Raw genomic sequence first — 16,390 nt, 5'->3', positions numbered from 1 at the left:
CATTCAAATAAACATGCGTGATCAAAAGAATCATTTTAATCCCATCGTATTGATAGAAACTTGTGATTTCAATCCCTTAAATCGTTCACTACAGATGTAACAAAAAGTTAAACTCATTGGATTAGATGCAATGGATCAAACAAATGCATTGGTCCCATTTGTATCCGCATAACCTAGTGATTTTAATCATTTAAATCATTCATTATAGACATTATAACAAGTGAAACATATTAGATTAATTATAAGGGATCTTGTGAATGACTTGAATCTCATTCATTTTTATACACTTATGATTTCAATCCACTAAATCATACAATCTAAATGTAACAACAAGTAAATCACATTCAATTGAATATGTGTGATCAAATGAATCAATTAAATCTCTTTCGTACTGATACGAACTTGTGAATTCGATCTCTTAGATCGTTCATTAGAGATGTAACTGCAAGTTCAACTCAATGGATTAACTGCAAGGGATCAAACCAGTACATAGATCTCATTTGTATACAAATGAACTTGTGATTGCAATCATTTAAATCATTCATTTTAGATGTAATAACATGTGAAACACATTATATTTACTATGATTGAGCAAATAAATCACTTGAATATCATTCATTTTCTATTAAACTTATGATTTCAATCTACTAAATCATTGAATAAGGATGTTACAACAAGTTAAGCACATTCAATTAAATATGTGTGATCAAATGAATCAATTAAATCCCACTATTATGAATACAAACTTATGATTTCCTTCCCTTAGATCATTTATTATAGACGTAATATATATATATATATATATATAGAGAGAGAGAGAGAGAGTGAGAGAGAGAGAGAGAGAGAAATTAGTAAATGCCTTAAGGTAAGAGAAAAAGTACACCTCTTAATTTTGTACTAAAAAATATTGTAAAGAAAACATGAACGGCCTCACATATTCATAAATAGTAATTCAATATGAATAATGTTTTAATTCAAGTTATTTTTGACAAAAAAATGATTTTTTTTACTATCAAAACTTTGAGGTTATAGAAACTGTTCATTTTTTGTTCATTAAAAACATGACTAAAGTTACACAATGACTAATTTAATATATGTTGCATGTCAAATCACTATTAATATCATATCCATAAGGTTAGTTTTCACAAAAGCTTTAATCATTAACTTTTAATAGATCTGGTTTCTCTGTGTGTGTCTCTCTTTCTATATATATATATATATATATATATATATATATATATATATATATATATATATATATATATATATATATAGATGATTCAGTCATGTGGAATGCTAAAGAGCTAAAATTAAAAAAGGTCATTATATCAGCATTAGCGACAGTTACCACGGCAATGTATGATAACTTACGGCAATGTATGATAGTTTGATTAAAAAAGGTCATTATATCAGCATTAGTGACGATTTATGGTCTTTTTAGCTACAATTTGTTAGTTCTGGGCTGTCCGACAGCTATTCTTATCCGTGCCATTCTTATCGGTAAGCATCCACTATAGAGAGAGAGCATCAACCATAGAGAGAGAAAATTACTAACATGTCTTTAAGAAAACGTGAAGTTGAAAAACCCATATCCTTCATTGGTATGCCGTTTTTTCCGCCTCCAATGACATGTTTTATCCCACTGCACGGTTGCATCGATCTTCTGTAACTCTATTACCGCCTTTCTTCTCCACTACCACCGCCGCCACCACCGTTGAAGAGCCCCGCTTCTTAGATCCTGTCGTCCGCACCTATCTGTCGCTGTTGCAGAAGTTCTCCAGGGCCCCAAATTCCATACGGGGTATCCATTCCCAAATTGTAACTAATGGCCTCTCTACCAGCATCTTTCTTGCCACCAAGCTGGTTAAGCTTTATTCTGAGTGCGGGCGTCTGCGAGATGCACACCAGGTGTTCGTCTCAATGCGTCAACGAAACCTGCCTCTGTGGAATTCCATTCTTGGAGGATACCACCGAAGTGGGTTGCACGCCGAATGCCTGGAATTGTATAATCAGATGCGATCCGAAGGCTTCGGAGTTGATAGCTCGATCTGCACCCTCACTCTGAAGTCGTGCGAGAACCTGCTGGATTGGCAGAATGGAAAGAAGGTTATGGATGATGCTTTTGATAATGGGCTGGAGAGGGACCCCTTCTTCGGGAGCGCTTCTATTGGGTTCCTTGTGAAATTCGGTGAGATCAATGATGCTCGACGTTTATTTGATAATATTCCTGAAAGGGATGTTGTGTGCTGGAACGCCATGATAGGTGGCCATGCTCGGAACGGTGATGTAGAGAAAGCAGTTGAATTGTTTCTTGAAATGCAAATGGACGGGGTCAGGCCAAGTCCCGTGACAATCGCAAGCTTGATTCAAGCTTCCGCGATAGGTGGAAATTTGCAGCTTGGGAGACTCGCCCATGGATACGCTTGTGTATGTGGAATGAGTTCTGATGTTTTGGTTCAAACCTGTTTGGTTGATATGTATGGAAAGCTCAAGGATGTAGAATGTGCGCGTCAAGTCTTTGATCGCATGATAAACAGGAATCTGGTTTCATGGAATGCTATGATTTCGGCCTGTGTTCAAAATGGAATAGTTGCAGATGCATTTTTGCTCGCTCGGAGGTTGGATTTAGGTGTTGACTCTGCCACTTTGGTAGGCTTACTTCAAGGATGTGCTGAAATTGCAAGTCTGAATCATGGGAAGAGCCTGCATTGTTGTGCAATGAGGAGAAGGCTTGAGCATGATCTCATAGTTAGCACTGCAATTGTTGACATGTACTCAAAATGCGGATCCATGTCTAATGCTCGGAATGTTTTTGACAGAATGCCTGAGAAGAATGTTATTTCATGGACTGCAATGGTGGCTGGCTACTCACAGAATGGCCAGGCTGATGAGGCGTTAAAGGTTTTCAATGGAATGCAGGTTGCAGGTATCAAACCCAATTCGGTCACTCTTGTTAGTCTGCTGCATGCATGTGCGCATATTGGATCTTTAAGAAAAGGGAAAACTGTCCAAGCATATCTTGTTCGTCATGGTTTGGAATTTGAGGTCGTTAGCTCCACCGCACTTATTGATATGTACACAAAATGTGGCAAGCTGGACTCTGCAAGGAGATTGTTTGACACTTGTAGGTTTGCGAGGGATGTGATTCTCTGGAATGCAATGATCAGTGGCTATGGAATGCATGGCTGCGGTTGCGATGCAACTGTTATTTACGATCAGATGTTGAAGGATGGAATTGAACCCAATGAAACCACATTCATTTCGCTTCTAACAGCATGTAGCCATGCTGGGATGGTGGAGAAGGGAAGGTTATATTTTGATTCTATGGAGCGAAGCCATGGGATCAAGCCCACTGAGAAGCATTATGCTTGTTTGGTTGATATTCTTGGTCGAGCAGGGCATGTAGAAGAGGCAGAGGAAGTGATTAAGGGAATGCCTTTCGAGCCTGGAACTGCTGTACTTGAGGCAATGTTGAGTGCATGCAGAACATATAAGAAGAGCGAATTGGGTGTTCAAATTGCTGATAAACTCCTTCAATTAGATCCTACAAATCCAGGAATATATGTTTTGCTTTCAAATATTTATGCTGGAGCAGGACGATGGGGTGAAGTAGATAAGATGAGGGCTGTTATGAGAAGCAGAGGACTGTATAAAACTCCAGGATATACTCTGATAGAAGTTGGCGGCAGTGTCCATGCGTTCTTAGCTGGAGATAGTTCTCACCCCTGTTCAGCCCAGATACATCAGATGCTGGATACATTGCTAATGCAGATTGAGGCGCTTGGCTACACGCCGGATACGAGCTCTGTGCTGCACAATGTATCAGAGGAGATGAAGATTGACATGTTATTTGGTCATAGTGAGAGGTTGGCAATTGCGTTTGGGCTAATTAACACTCCAGCAGGAAGTGTGATTAGGATAACAAAGAACCTTAGAGTATGTGGTGACTGCCATACATGGACCAAGTACATCTCGGTTGTCATCAAAAGGGATATCATTGTCCGAGATGCAAATAGGTTCCATCATTTCGCTGATGGAAGATGCTCTTGTGGAGATTTTTGGTGAGGACTTCGTTAAGCAGAGCTCAGATACTCGCAGGGATCTTCCGGGATGAATTGCGCTCTTGACATGTGCTGGACAAGAACCGGAAAGGAAGAGACTGCTAACCTGCAATTCCTAGCTCACCGAATTTGTACAAAGATAATTCTGCTACGAAGGCTCGCTATGGATATGCGTTCCATATTTCGAGGACAAGAACATTTCGGAAGAGCTACTGAATTTCTACTAAATCTGAATGACCAACATAATGAGAACCTACAATTGAGGATAGTGGATGGCTTAATGAATAAAGACTTTGGTTTATGAGAAGGATCAGCTATGTCTCCTTCCCCGTTGAAAATTGTGGAGCCATGTGTATGTGTTATTTCATTTAAGACTGTCAAATTTACTTAGTAGGGAAATATTCAACCCTCGTGGAAGGTCCTGGTTTAATCTCGTTTATAGAGAGAGAGAGAGAGAGAGAGAGAGAGGTGATCTTCTTTATGAAAACATTTCGAGGCTCAGATTTTCTACATGAAAATTGCATTGTTCACTGATTTGTGCAAACTGTTCAGTTTTCTTTATTATTTTTTATTTCTGGGCTATTTCGACTTTGATTCAAAACCATTTATTTACTATTCACTAACTAATTTGTCTAAATTTCGTATTTGGTTTTTCCAAATCTGATTTTTTTTTTTAAAAAAATTGAAAGTAAATAGAATCCTCAGGATACCTGAGTAGGCAAATACTATTACTACATGCATTTTTAAAATAACAGAAAATTTATATAAAAATTATAAATAAAAAAATGAAAATAACGGCAATAAAAAAATACAGTATTACACATGACAACCATGTACGGACTGATTGGTTGGATCGACTTTAGGTACTCGGATTTGCTTGTTTAGGATGATTTTTACAATACTGGGCATCGGGCCGGGCCGGGCCGATCCGGCCCGACGAGGGAGAGAGAGGGGGAGAGGGAGAGGAGAAGCGGAGATGGAGCAGAGAGGGAGAGGGGGAAGGGGAAGAGGGGACTGAGGGAGTGGGAGAGGGAGTGGGGGAGGGGGGAGCAGAGGGAGAGCCAGAGTCAGGCCGGGCCGGCCTATCTGGCCCGGGTCCGGCCCGGGGCAGGTTTTCCTCGAGCCTGCCCGTTGCCCAGGCCAGCCCAGGCCATGAAACCCGTTCTTAACCAATGACCTTAGAAAGAGAATAATAAAATCAGCCGAATCCAATCAAATCAGGAGTATTTTTGAATCGGGCTACTATGAAAAGAATTTATAGTTATTTAACAACTCAAAGGGAAGTATAAGAAAATCAGAATGGACACTATCCAATTAGATGCAGTTAGTTGCGTTTGGAGTTTGAAACCGAACAGAGCTGGAACCCTCTCTCTCTCTGTCTGAGTTCGCGCGCTTCAGAATTTAATTGAATCCAAGTGCAGCCTTGGCTATGTAGCTTTGCTATTCTTCCCAATTGGCCATATGCGCGTGATCCATGGCACAGTTCATGCAAAGAAGCCAACGTAGCCATTCCGAAGTTGCTTACAGATATGCGTAGACGTCGATGGAGTTGGTCTCCCGTTCTCGGCATCTCTCACGGTTGCTCATGCAATGTGCAGATAAGCAGAACGTCCTCGGAGGCCGAATCATTCATGCCCACATCGTCAAAAACGACTTTCAATCCGATATCTTCCTGAGGAACAGCGTCGTCAATATGTACGCGAAATGTGGTCGTCTTGAAGAAGCGAAATTCGAGTTCAGTGGGATCAAAGAAAGAGATGTCGTCTCGTGGAATTGCCTTATTAATGGTTTCTGCCAACATGGGAGGGGATTCGAAGTGCTGGGGTTCTTTCATAGCATGAGAAGAGAGGGGCTGCATCCCAATCCTTTCACTTTTGCTGGTGTAATCACTTCTGCAGCTAATGCAACCGCTGCCTGCGAAGGTAGGCAGGTCCATTGCCTCGTTTTGAAGTCAGGTAATTGGTTGGACGTGTTCGTTACGACTTCTTTAGTTAGTTTTTACTGTAAATGCGCTTCGCTTTCTGACGCGCGAAAAGTATTTGATGAAATGTTGGAGAGAAACTCCGTCTCGTGGGCAGCCATGATCTCTGGGTATGCTGCCCAAAGGTGTGCTTGTGAGGCGCTTGAGTTGTTCTCAATGATGAGGGTAGAGGGTGCGGAATTAAATGAGTTTGTTTTTACGAGTGTGCTCAGTGCGTTTGCAGAACCCGAGTACATGGAGGATGGTCAGTTGGTTCATACAATTGCAATAAAGACTGGTCTAGAATCCCATGTATCGGTTGGAAATGCTCTTGTCACCATGTACTCGAAGTGTGGCAACTTGGATGATGCAATTCGGGTGTTTGGAGGTTCCAACGACAGGAATGCAATCACCTGGTCTGCCATGATAACTGGGTTTGCGCAGGGTGGAAGCAATAGTGAGGCTTTAAAATTGTTTTCTAAGATGCATTTTTCAGGAATCAAGCCCAGTGAATTCACTTTGGTTGGTGTTCTCAATGCTTGTAGCAATATGGCAGCTCTTGAGCATGGTAAACAGATTCATGACTATATGTTAAAGTTAGGATTTGCATCTCAGGTCTATGTGAGGAGTGCACTGATTGATATGTATGCAAAATGTGGGAGTGTCAATGATGCTCGGAAGGAGTTTGATCAATTGAAAGAGCCAGATATAGTTTTGTGGACCTCGATGATTAGCGGATATGTACAAAATGCAGAGGGCGAGGAGGCTCTTAACTTATATGGAAGAATGGAGGCAGAGAATATTCGGCCCAATGAGTTGACGCTGTCTAGTGTTATCAAAGCCTGCTCTCTCCTTGCAGCACTGGAGCAGGGGAAGCAAATGCATGCCCGTACCATGAAGTACGGGCTTGGTCTGCAGGTTCCAATAGGTAGTGCTCTTTCATCAATGTATGCAAAATGTGGAGATCTTGAAGAAGGTATTCTTGTGTTTAGACGAATCGCTGAGAGGGATGTGGTCTCGTGGAATGCCATGATATCTGGGTTATCTCAGAATGGGCGTGGCAAGGAAGCATTGCAACTATTTGAAGAGATGCATTTAGAAGGCACAAAACCAGATGAAATCACCTTTGTCAATCTTCTTTCTACATGCAGTCATATAGGAATGGTGGACAAGGGTTGGCACTATTTTAAATCTATGCGCAAGGATCATGGAATAGTACCAAGAGTGGAGCACTACGCCTGCATGGTGGATATTCTCAGTCGTGCTGGTCAGCTTGAAGAAGCCAAGTCTTTCATTGAATCTGTGCCTGTGGAGCATGGGATGGCATTATGGAGGATTTTGCTAGGAGCATCTAGAAGCCACGGTAATTTAATTATTGGAGCTTATGCTGGAGAGAGGCTAATGGAGTTGGGCTCACAAGAGTCATCAGCTTATGTTCTTTTGTCTAATATATATGCTTCAGCTGGAAGGTGGGAAGATGTTGAGCGAGTGAGAAGTATGATGAGATATCGAGGAGTGAACAAGGAACCAGGTTGCAGTTGGATTGAGATCAAGAACCAAGTTCACGTGTTTGTTGTGAGGGACCAGCTACATCCACAGATTAAAGAAGTTTATGCTGTGGTCAGATCACTGTCTAAACAAATGAGAGATGAAGGATATCGACCCAATACTAATCTGCTTTTATATGGTTTTGAGCATCAAATGGAGGATGATTGATGCAAGTGTGAGTTTGATCATATGAAAACGTAGTTGTTCGGAGTTCTTTGCTCCTAATGAATACCTTTGCAATATTCCGGAAGCCATTGATGTGGGAGCTACCCGGTTGTATAGTATACTTGGATTATTTTCTGCATATAGTATACTTCAAGACACTTTTCCAGATTTAACACACAGAGATGATTGATTCGTTGTGGAGTTCTAATCACATGAAATTGAATTTATGGAATTCTTTGCTCCAGTGGGTACCATTTTAAATATTATTTCGAAGGGAGAGTTTCTGAGATCAGGAGTTTCAAACTTGTGCTATTTATTCAGATTCTGCCAACCTATGACCCTTTGACGCTTGGCCTTGGTTCAGGGTGTACCAGGAACCAAGACATAACTTTAATTTGGTTATTTATTCATCATAGAAAGTTTATCCAGGGAAACTGTCTGCATTTGATTAATTTTGATGTCCCTGCAGAACGCCATGGAGGACTAATTCCTAGAACTGCAGTTGCAGCTGGTTATTCAAGATTCCAATCAGAGGCAGTGTTGTGGGTTGAAATGCAGAATGAAGTTGTCAATCCTGCTTTTGCTGACCACAATTATTTACAGAATACTTGGATATATTATATTCCTTTGTGTAGTGTTCATTGGGATCAGAAATTTTGTTTATTGCAATAAATTAGTGGGTGTTTGGAGGGTGAGGAATTTGGTATAAAAGAAGTGGATTGACTAACAATCATAGCTGTGAAGCGATGTAACTAATGTACAACTCTGAACGTTTGGTCTGATCTAGTTTTCTGAGTGCGCATACAGAAGTGGAGGAAAGGATCTAGGACATGCCCTGAGCCTAACGCATTTGCCACAGGTGCATAGAACACTTAAGGAAACGTTGAAACAGTTTTTCTTGCCAGCCAGTAAACCTTATAGAATGTATTGGTTTCAAATAGTTATGTCCACGCAAGGCATGATATAGCTTCATACTTGTTGACAAGAGCATTCACACATGGGAACAGCCATTTCCAATTCGTTCTTCAGCCCACAGAATAGTTGTTAGCAAAAGACGGCAAATATTTAGCTACTGAGATTAAATCTGGAATTGTGTGGTTGATCAGAATTATTATTTAGTAAGAGTGATTGCATTTTCTGATACATTTTTTTGGTCATCAGGTGATAAGATCACCATAGAGCTTCCTCCTACTTGGTAATGCATTTCACACACTGATCAATTGCATCTTGGGGTTTTGGTCATCAATGGAGATGCTAATCAATTCAACCATTTTCTTCTATGAAGTACCGGAACTGTTCTGAGAACCTTATCAAATGACACGCCGAAAGTTACCTGGCATTTGGAAAATGAATGGAGGATTTGAAGGAGATCTTTGAGGTTGTTTGTTTGCCGGAAAGAATGCTTCATCCGAAAAAGCATTCTGTTCCATCCCGCTCCTTGCGTTCTTGGTATTCCTTATTGCTTGTTTGATAGCGAACAGAAAGTCTTGTTCTTGTAACAGGTGATTATGTCCAGCAATCGAATGACCTCTTGGTATCGAATGACCTCTTGGTGTATTTGAGATAAAATCAATATTCAAATAACGTACCATTTGCGGCTTCCTCTCTCTCCGCACCTCTCTCTCTCTCTCTCTTTCTCTTTATCTGGGCAAAGGTCTAACTGGCCTGAACTTGGTTTACAACTGTGAAAAATTCGTGCTTGAAACTTAATGTACATCTTTATACATCATCAACGAAAGTTGATCCAACTATTTACAATTGAGAGTGAGAAGTTCTGATATGGTCATTTATCATCTGATGCTTTGTGTGTGCCTAGGAGGATTTCAGCCTGTCTAAGCGTAAAGTTACCTGCAGAAAATTTAAACAGAAGTACTTGTATTAACAGGTGAGTCAAAATTCTGAAGCACTGGTATCAACTACGAGAGACTAAGCAACAGAACGGGCTAAATACTAACCAAGAAAGCGTGGATCTCATTGAGAATCGGAGTGAAAGAGGACACCAAGCTGTTGATTTCTTCTTTTATCGCTCCATGATCTTCTCTTTCCTCCATGATCAGATTCATCAGAACTTTTCTTTCGGGGATCAGCTTCAGAGCAACCTGCTTCAAACCGTCAAGACAATTAACATAAATTTTAAGAATTCTGTTGTTATCTGTAATGATGGGGTGACGAACATCGTGCTCGATGATTGCTATAAAGAGCTTCATCACTTAGTTAATAAAACCATCTCCATGGTTGATCTTTCTGCTGCCCAAGCATACAAATAGACAATACTCCTAGATTTGGAGAATCAGGATTTTATAAAACATCAGAACGAATCTTGTTCCTTACTGATTTGATTACCCCATAAATGAGAAAATTTTACTACGTTCTTCACTGCGCAGCAAAGAAAATTTTTTGGAGGAAAGAAAAAAACCAGAATGAAATTTTGAATCTGGATACAGATGACAGAGAACACCAATGTCTCATGTTTGTTTTAATTTCTGAATGGGAAGTTGGTTGAAATCAATTCCATTGAAAATCGACTCCAATGAACTCATCTCAGCAGAACCAAGGCAAGCGCACCTGGTAAACACCTGTCAAGTGGCATTACAAACTGTTTGATCCAAGACTTGGGGTGGGACTTGGGAAACACCTTGTATAATGAAAGAGTTTCCCTGGAAAATCTCAGGTCAAAAATGTGGGGGCCTATTTTCCCAAGGTAAAGTACTTCCACTTGGGATGCCTCGGCGAACAAACACCTTTCATATGAAGTCAGGGAGACAGCAGGAAAAGGCGAGAGGGGGCTAAGTGGTCCAAGCTACTTTCTTAAGTATAACTTTGCTTTGTGCTCCACAGGAACTATTTTCCCATGGAAAAGGACCATTTTCCCATGGAAAAGGTTCATTTTCCCATGAAACAATTGGACCTTAGAGCTCTAAGTTTACCCAACTAAACAAAGTGGACCCTCTTTTTTTTGTTTCTTTAATAAACATGCAACTATAGTCAAGCTAGATGACATACGTTTGACAAGTTGAGCTATATTTTTAACTCCAAAAACTACTAGTTTCATGAGAAAGAAATTTATTTCTTTTCTCATGAAAGGTCCCTTTCATCTTTCTTCCCACTTGAAGAGAGAGAGAGAGAGGAAAAAAATACATAGTATGAGCTTAGCATGAGCTCATAACAGTAAGTTTCTTGGTCCCCATTTGGGTAGACCATGTTTAGGTCCATGCAACTAGAGAAATTCACAGAGCACCACCTAAAAAACATGTTATTAAATTTAATGACCCAACGTTTTCTTAATTTCCTAACGCATGCCAGTTACATGGTCAGTTTTGTGATTGCATGGACCGGGTCAACTTTGACTGGAGCAGATACAATCTGACCCAATCCAGATTTGGCATTTCAGTAGGATTCTTGGGAGAAATCCAGTTGCTACCAGAGGGATTCAAATTATTGCTTGTCCTTATTGATAATCTTGTCAAACAACGTCATTTCATTTGGAAAAGATTTGCTCACGACGTCACATCATTTAGTCCGCATCACGTTAATGGCAGTTCGCGACAAGCGAAGCGACCCTCTTTCTTCTGCCCCTTAAAGGTCCAAGGTTGCTTTGGAACCTGGTTGGTCCGACGTCAGGTTAATAATGAAAATGAAAGAAGATGATAAACATAGGAAGAGCACAACTTTCTTCCCTTTTGAAATTCTAAGATTTTTTTGGAAGACTTGCCAAGTTCAAGAACTTGGTCATGTCCTTTCTGATTGCAAACACCTCCCCACGTTTTCCTTTTTTTTTTTTCCCACGTAGTAGTTTGCACATCTGGGGAAAGGATTCCGGGAAAATAGTCTAAGAAAGGATTTCCGTTCAAATAGTTGATTTTTTTTTGTACAACCTTCTTTTTTTTCTTGTTTCTTTTCCTATGAAAATCAAGCACCTCCTAAATAAGATTCTATCCACTCTTACATTTTTTCGTAAGATTTAATTTCCTTCAGCCCATCCACACATTTTGATCCAAGCTAAATCCAAATTCATGATGGATCCATGTCCAAAAGGTAGGATTTGGATCAGAATCAGCAATTTCCATGTCTTGATCCTACCCATTTCAGCAACTTGAGAAGTGGGAAGTTGGGAATCTTCTTCTCTTTTTGAGACTTTTACTAACAGTACTAGTTTTATCCTCCTAGAAACTTGGCAAAAAAGCCCGAAGCATAAATCCTTAGGGGTCCGTTTGGCAATGGAAATAGTTCAAATTATTTCATTCATTCCATGAATTTGCCCGAAATTCCGGCAGATTTTTGGAAATCCATGATTCATGAAACACTATAGTTTCATGAATTTGTTCCAATCTTTAAAGCAAATTCATGAAATCGTTTGTTAATGTTTCTATTGCCAAACATCCCCTACATGACTTGCTAATTTTTTTCTAAGTTGTTGGGATTTTTTTCTAAGTTGTTGGGAATGAGTTGACCTGAACCATGAAAATTACCTTGTAGGCAGCGGATGAAATCCAGCCATGCCAAGGTTGCAGAGTAGCACTGTAAGACTCCTCGATGATCTGGACGAGATCGCGGTCGGCATCAGCCACAAATTTGGACAGGAAAATCATCACAAAATCCATAGACCTGAGGAAACAGAAACAAACAGAGGTAAGAAAATATGTCATACCAATTAATCCCGGATTCCCGATCCCGAAAAGTCCCCGTTTTCTCTTTCTCTAAGTTGGGAAAGCTGGTGATATATAGGACTCCAAAAAAGGAAAAAAAATCCATTGGAATTTGATGACCACAAACATGTTAAATTTAAAATTTAGCATTTGTATTCTCACAGTGGCAAATAGATGACAAGTTTTGATTTGAACTGTTTTCCATGGAAAAATGCTTAATCAATCCAAACTTAAACCTACAACAGGAAAGTACAAGAAAACAATTAGAAGTGGCTCTGATGCCGTTAGACCCAGGAAACCATAAAAGGAATAATCACAACAAGAAATTTTATGGGATGAGGTGAATATATATAAGTAAATAATATATATATATATATATATATTATTAAGAATAATATATATATATATATATACTATTAAAATGAAAATTCCTGATTAAAAAATTACCTAGAAAGCCGCTATGAGAAAGAGACAACGGGTCGGGCCCCGACTACGGAGCGTAGGTAGAAAAATTCACCATTAAACCTATCCAGACCGGCACACGGCCCCACTTCTTTACTTTATTATTAGCTGGGTTTGGGCTACAAGGCTCAATAAGTACTTCACTTTCTTTTTATATATAGAACAACTCAAATTTGTTAAATGCCAAATGAATAACAATTAAAAATCTAAATCCGTTGTTTAAAGCACCATAAACTATAATTACGGGTCGGGTATGGAGCCAAACGAGGGCACGGCCCAATGACTAGTCTCACTCCCTCGTCTCTATGAACAATTGGTCCTCGTGGGGCCCACCAGAACCTGGCCCTTCCTCCCCTCACTAACGCTGATGTTCACGGCGAACAGTTTTCTGCGACTTATTTTCCTTCGGTCCTCAAAACATCTCTGGGGAAAAGAGGGGGGGAGGAAAGTATTCCGGAAAAAGAAGTCGGGGACTCGAAGGGCTTTTACACTTGAGAGAGTCCCAGTGGATTTCTTTCTTTTCTTTTTTTTTTGAGAAAAAGTTTCACCTTGTTTAAAGAGAAAATTTCACCCCGAGGATTTTTTTTTTTTCCCAATCAAATGCTTCTTATAAAAAAGAAAAGAACTGATAGGATCGGCAGCATGTAGCGGAAAGCTGAATCGAAGTTCCAAGATCTGGACCCTATTTGGATCCAGATCCAAACTCTTTAAATTTGCAATTTCGCAGATAAAACTTGTAATTTTCTCTTCTAGGAACATCCAGTCATCTTTAGTTATCTGGTTTTTCGAAATTCGACAGGGTATACTGATTTTAGTTCAGATCTAGCATGTTCTGGTCATCCAAAGGTATTCGTCCCTACATCGCCCTGCATTTTTTGTGCCCGAGCTATATGAGGCCGTTTGGCAATGAAAACAGTTTGTAACTGTTTCATGAATATGTCACAAAAATTGAGGCTCACTAACAAACACTTGAATAAGTGTTGGGTGTATGTTCAATCTTTATAGCATATTCATGAAACAATTACAAATTGTTCTATTTACCAAATGGGTACCCTTTTCACAAACCCAAGTCTGTATAGTGTATGGTATAGGAAGGACTACTTATGAGGTTTATGACTTTGAGTGAGTGACTAAGTCTCTCGACCCAAGTGTAGTTTTTTCAATATAATAAACAAGTAAAGAAACATTTTTAGGCAAGCTGCCAGTCCAAGCCAAAACATAAAGTTCAAATTTTGCAAGTGGTCGGATGAAATACTAATTCTATAATTCCATAATCCCGGGTGCATCAAACGCCTCTTAAACCCAGGATAGGGTTAGGGTTTTTGAAATCAAACATGAAATTTCATATAGAATCCAACTACTAAAAACCCTAGAGAAAAGCCACAGTCACACTGAGAAAAGGTAGCACATGACATGGACCAAGCCCAAGAAGCAGACCGAGCAAATACAATCAACTAGCAAACTTAAAAAGTTCGCCTGGTTAGACCTAGCTGACCAACAAGTCAAAAATATTTATCTCTTTGGTGTCTCAAAAATTTGAAGGGCGTGTTTGAATGGTTAGACAAAGTGTTTCATAAGACATTTGGTCCCATCCTCAACATCTTAGCTGTCTTGAAATTTCATTGAAAATTGCTCCACTATATGAGCTAAGAAAGAAAGAGAGTCTAAAAGTACTACTTTTACCAAAGTACCCTTAACTTCAAAATTTTGATGATTCCACTGGTAGTGGTATGATCGCAGTGACATAGAGAGTCTAGAGTAGCCAATCAGGCTGAATGGCAGAGGTCGACTCTCATGGATATTTTGAGGCAAGTTTTGTCCCTAAGCTGTTGTGGGTTTTGTGACCCGAATATTTTTTTTGGAGAACATATTCTTCATAAATATGAAAAAAAACTATATATATATATATGATGAGGGACCACCCTTTAACCCTATATCAACACTTTTCAATATGATGGCGATAGCACCCTGCAGGACTCGAACTGAAGAAGACGTGGTTAACACACGCCATCCAATCTCAGAGGCTGCAAATTGCACTACCCATCATTTGGTTAGAGAGAGAGAATGGAGGGAGAGAGAGAACCTGGTGAGCCAAAGAACGGCCCTGGTGCAGCTTAATGGCTTCCTTGCGCTGCCTTCTTCGATCTCCTCCTTCACGATCTCAGTCAAGCTCGAGAACGATGAAGGGTTGGTTTTGTACATCGTCTGCAGTCTCTATTTTTTTTTTCCAAAAAAATGAATAAAAAGACCAAATAAATTAATTAATTAAATTCAGCAATAAACTCCATTGATGAGCTCTGGGCAGGAGAGAAGGCCCCTCAGGGGCAATTTCGTCATTTGTTCTGGAGAGATTTACAGAACTCACCTCGATGTTCTGCCGTAGATCTTGTGTCAACACCCTCATGGTCGGCCCGATCTTGTCTGCGCAGACAGAAAAGACCAAAGTGCCCCAACTTGCTTATTCACTCATTCCATCATCTGTTAGAGAGAGAGAGAGAGAGAGAGTTACCCAAGATGGTCACGGCAGAGTTGCAGATGGTGAGGAAGTGCAAGGTGGAGAAGCGGCAGCCGTCACCGCCCGATCGCATCTGGCGGACGGCATCGAGCGCTGTTTGGATGACAGGGGCCTTGCTGTCGCCGTCCATCTGTGGTGGGTCGATGAACTTGGGCAGCTGCCCCCCCAAGATGGCACTCTTCATCTTGATCATCTCTTTCTTTCTTTCTCTTCACAGGGAGCAGACTTCCACCACGCTTGCCCTTTTATTGAGAGAAACAAAATCTAGAGAGAGAAAGTCAACGAGGGGAGGGATTGAAGGAGAAGAAGAAGGAAGCCATTGTGAGTCTGTGATGGTTCTCTCTCCTCCCCTTGCTGTTTCTCTCTCTTACCTAGTCTCTGCTTTATATGTGCATATATTCAATTATTTGGAACTGATATGATAAGGTTTTACTAACTATTCACTCTAAAATTAAATATTTATTGGTATAACTGCACATCAGATGACGTCCCGCCATGTCTCTGTGTTATCCTTCCGTCCCTTGCAAATAATTTTTTCACACCACAGTTGAGTAGTTTTACTTCGACACGATTCCATTTCTAATTAATTTAAAATATATAAAAATTCGTTAAATAAAGATAAAAAAAGCCGATACAAGCCAATATGAACTGATACGTATAGTCCGATACACCCTGTTATAATTGATGGACAAACATTAATTGGATCCAGATCAGATCTGAGTTGAATATAGATATTTCATATTTCAATCTTGCTTTCTGCCTAGTGGCATGAGCCTTGATCTTCATTGTAGGATTTGAGTTTGGGATCTCTCCCCAAAGGTGTTTGGGTAAAAACTCGTGTTTGTGTCATTTCTTGTGGGCATCAACTTTTTGTGTGTGTGTAAAATTCTAAAAATTTAATGAAAATTGTGAAGAATCTTCAAGTATTTATAAAGGAGGTTATTAAATAAATGATTGTCTCTATTCTTATTTTTTTTTGAGATTGGAATCGAAATTGTTAAGAGATGAGTTGAGATCTATCAAATTAGATGAC

General features: G+C 39.9%; 3 protein-coding genes across 4 annotated transcripts; 2 read left to right on the top strand and 1 right to left on the bottom strand.

Annotated features, from left to right (window-relative positions):
- Positions 1-1,528: 1,528 nt before the first annotated feature.
- Positions 1,529-4,398, top strand: LOC116266615 (pentatricopeptide repeat-containing protein At3g12770-like). Its single transcript, XM_031647888.2, has one exon. The coding sequence runs from the start codon at positions 1,630-1,632 to the stop codon at positions 4,063-4,065; it is 2,436 nt and encodes an 811-aa protein (XP_031503748.1). The 5' UTR covers positions 1,529-1,629; the 3' UTR covers positions 4,066-4,398.
- Positions 4,399-5,133: 735 nt separating this feature from the next.
- On the top strand, positions 5,134-8,320 carry LOC116267149 (pentatricopeptide repeat-containing protein At2g33680). Of its 2 annotated transcripts, XM_031648735.2 has the most exons (2): positions 5,134-6,016; positions 6,266-8,320. In XM_031648735.2, exons 1-2 carry the CDS (start codon positions 5,605-5,607, stop codon positions 7,735-7,737), a joined length of 1,884 nt encoding a protein of 627 aa, XP_031504595.1. In that variant the 5' UTR covers positions 5,134-5,604; the 3' UTR covers positions 7,738-8,320. The 2 variants fall into 2 exon arrangements, with proteins under 2 accessions (XP_031504595.1, XP_031504594.1); XM_031648734.2 differs by having other exon boundaries at positions 5,134-8,320.
- Positions 8,321-9,409: 1,089 nt separating this feature from the next.
- Positions 9,410-15,741, bottom strand: LOC116267150 (glycolipid transfer protein 3-like). Its single transcript, XM_031648736.2, has 6 exons — positions 15,352-15,741; positions 15,208-15,263; positions 14,926-15,056; positions 12,204-12,339; positions 9,690-9,833; positions 9,410-9,582 (listed from the first exon to the last, which is right to left on the bottom strand). Exons 1-6 carry the CDS (start codon positions 15,548-15,550, stop codon positions 9,547-9,549), a joined length of 702 nt encoding a protein of 233 aa, XP_031504596.1. The 5' UTR covers positions 15,551-15,741; the 3' UTR covers positions 9,410-9,546.
- Between the last annotated feature and the right edge of the window lie 649 nt (positions 15,742-16,390).

Source organism: Nymphaea colorata, chromosome 13 (assembly GCF_008831285.2).
Source record: "Nymphaea colorata isolate Beijing-Zhang1983 chromosome 13, ASM883128v2, whole genome shotgun sequence".
NCBI classification, from domain to species: Eukaryota; Viridiplantae; Streptophyta; class Magnoliopsida; order Nymphaeales; family Nymphaeaceae; genus Nymphaea; species Nymphaea colorata.
Note: the sequence above shows the minus strand (reverse complement) of the source record. Positions and strands in the feature narration are given on the sequence as shown.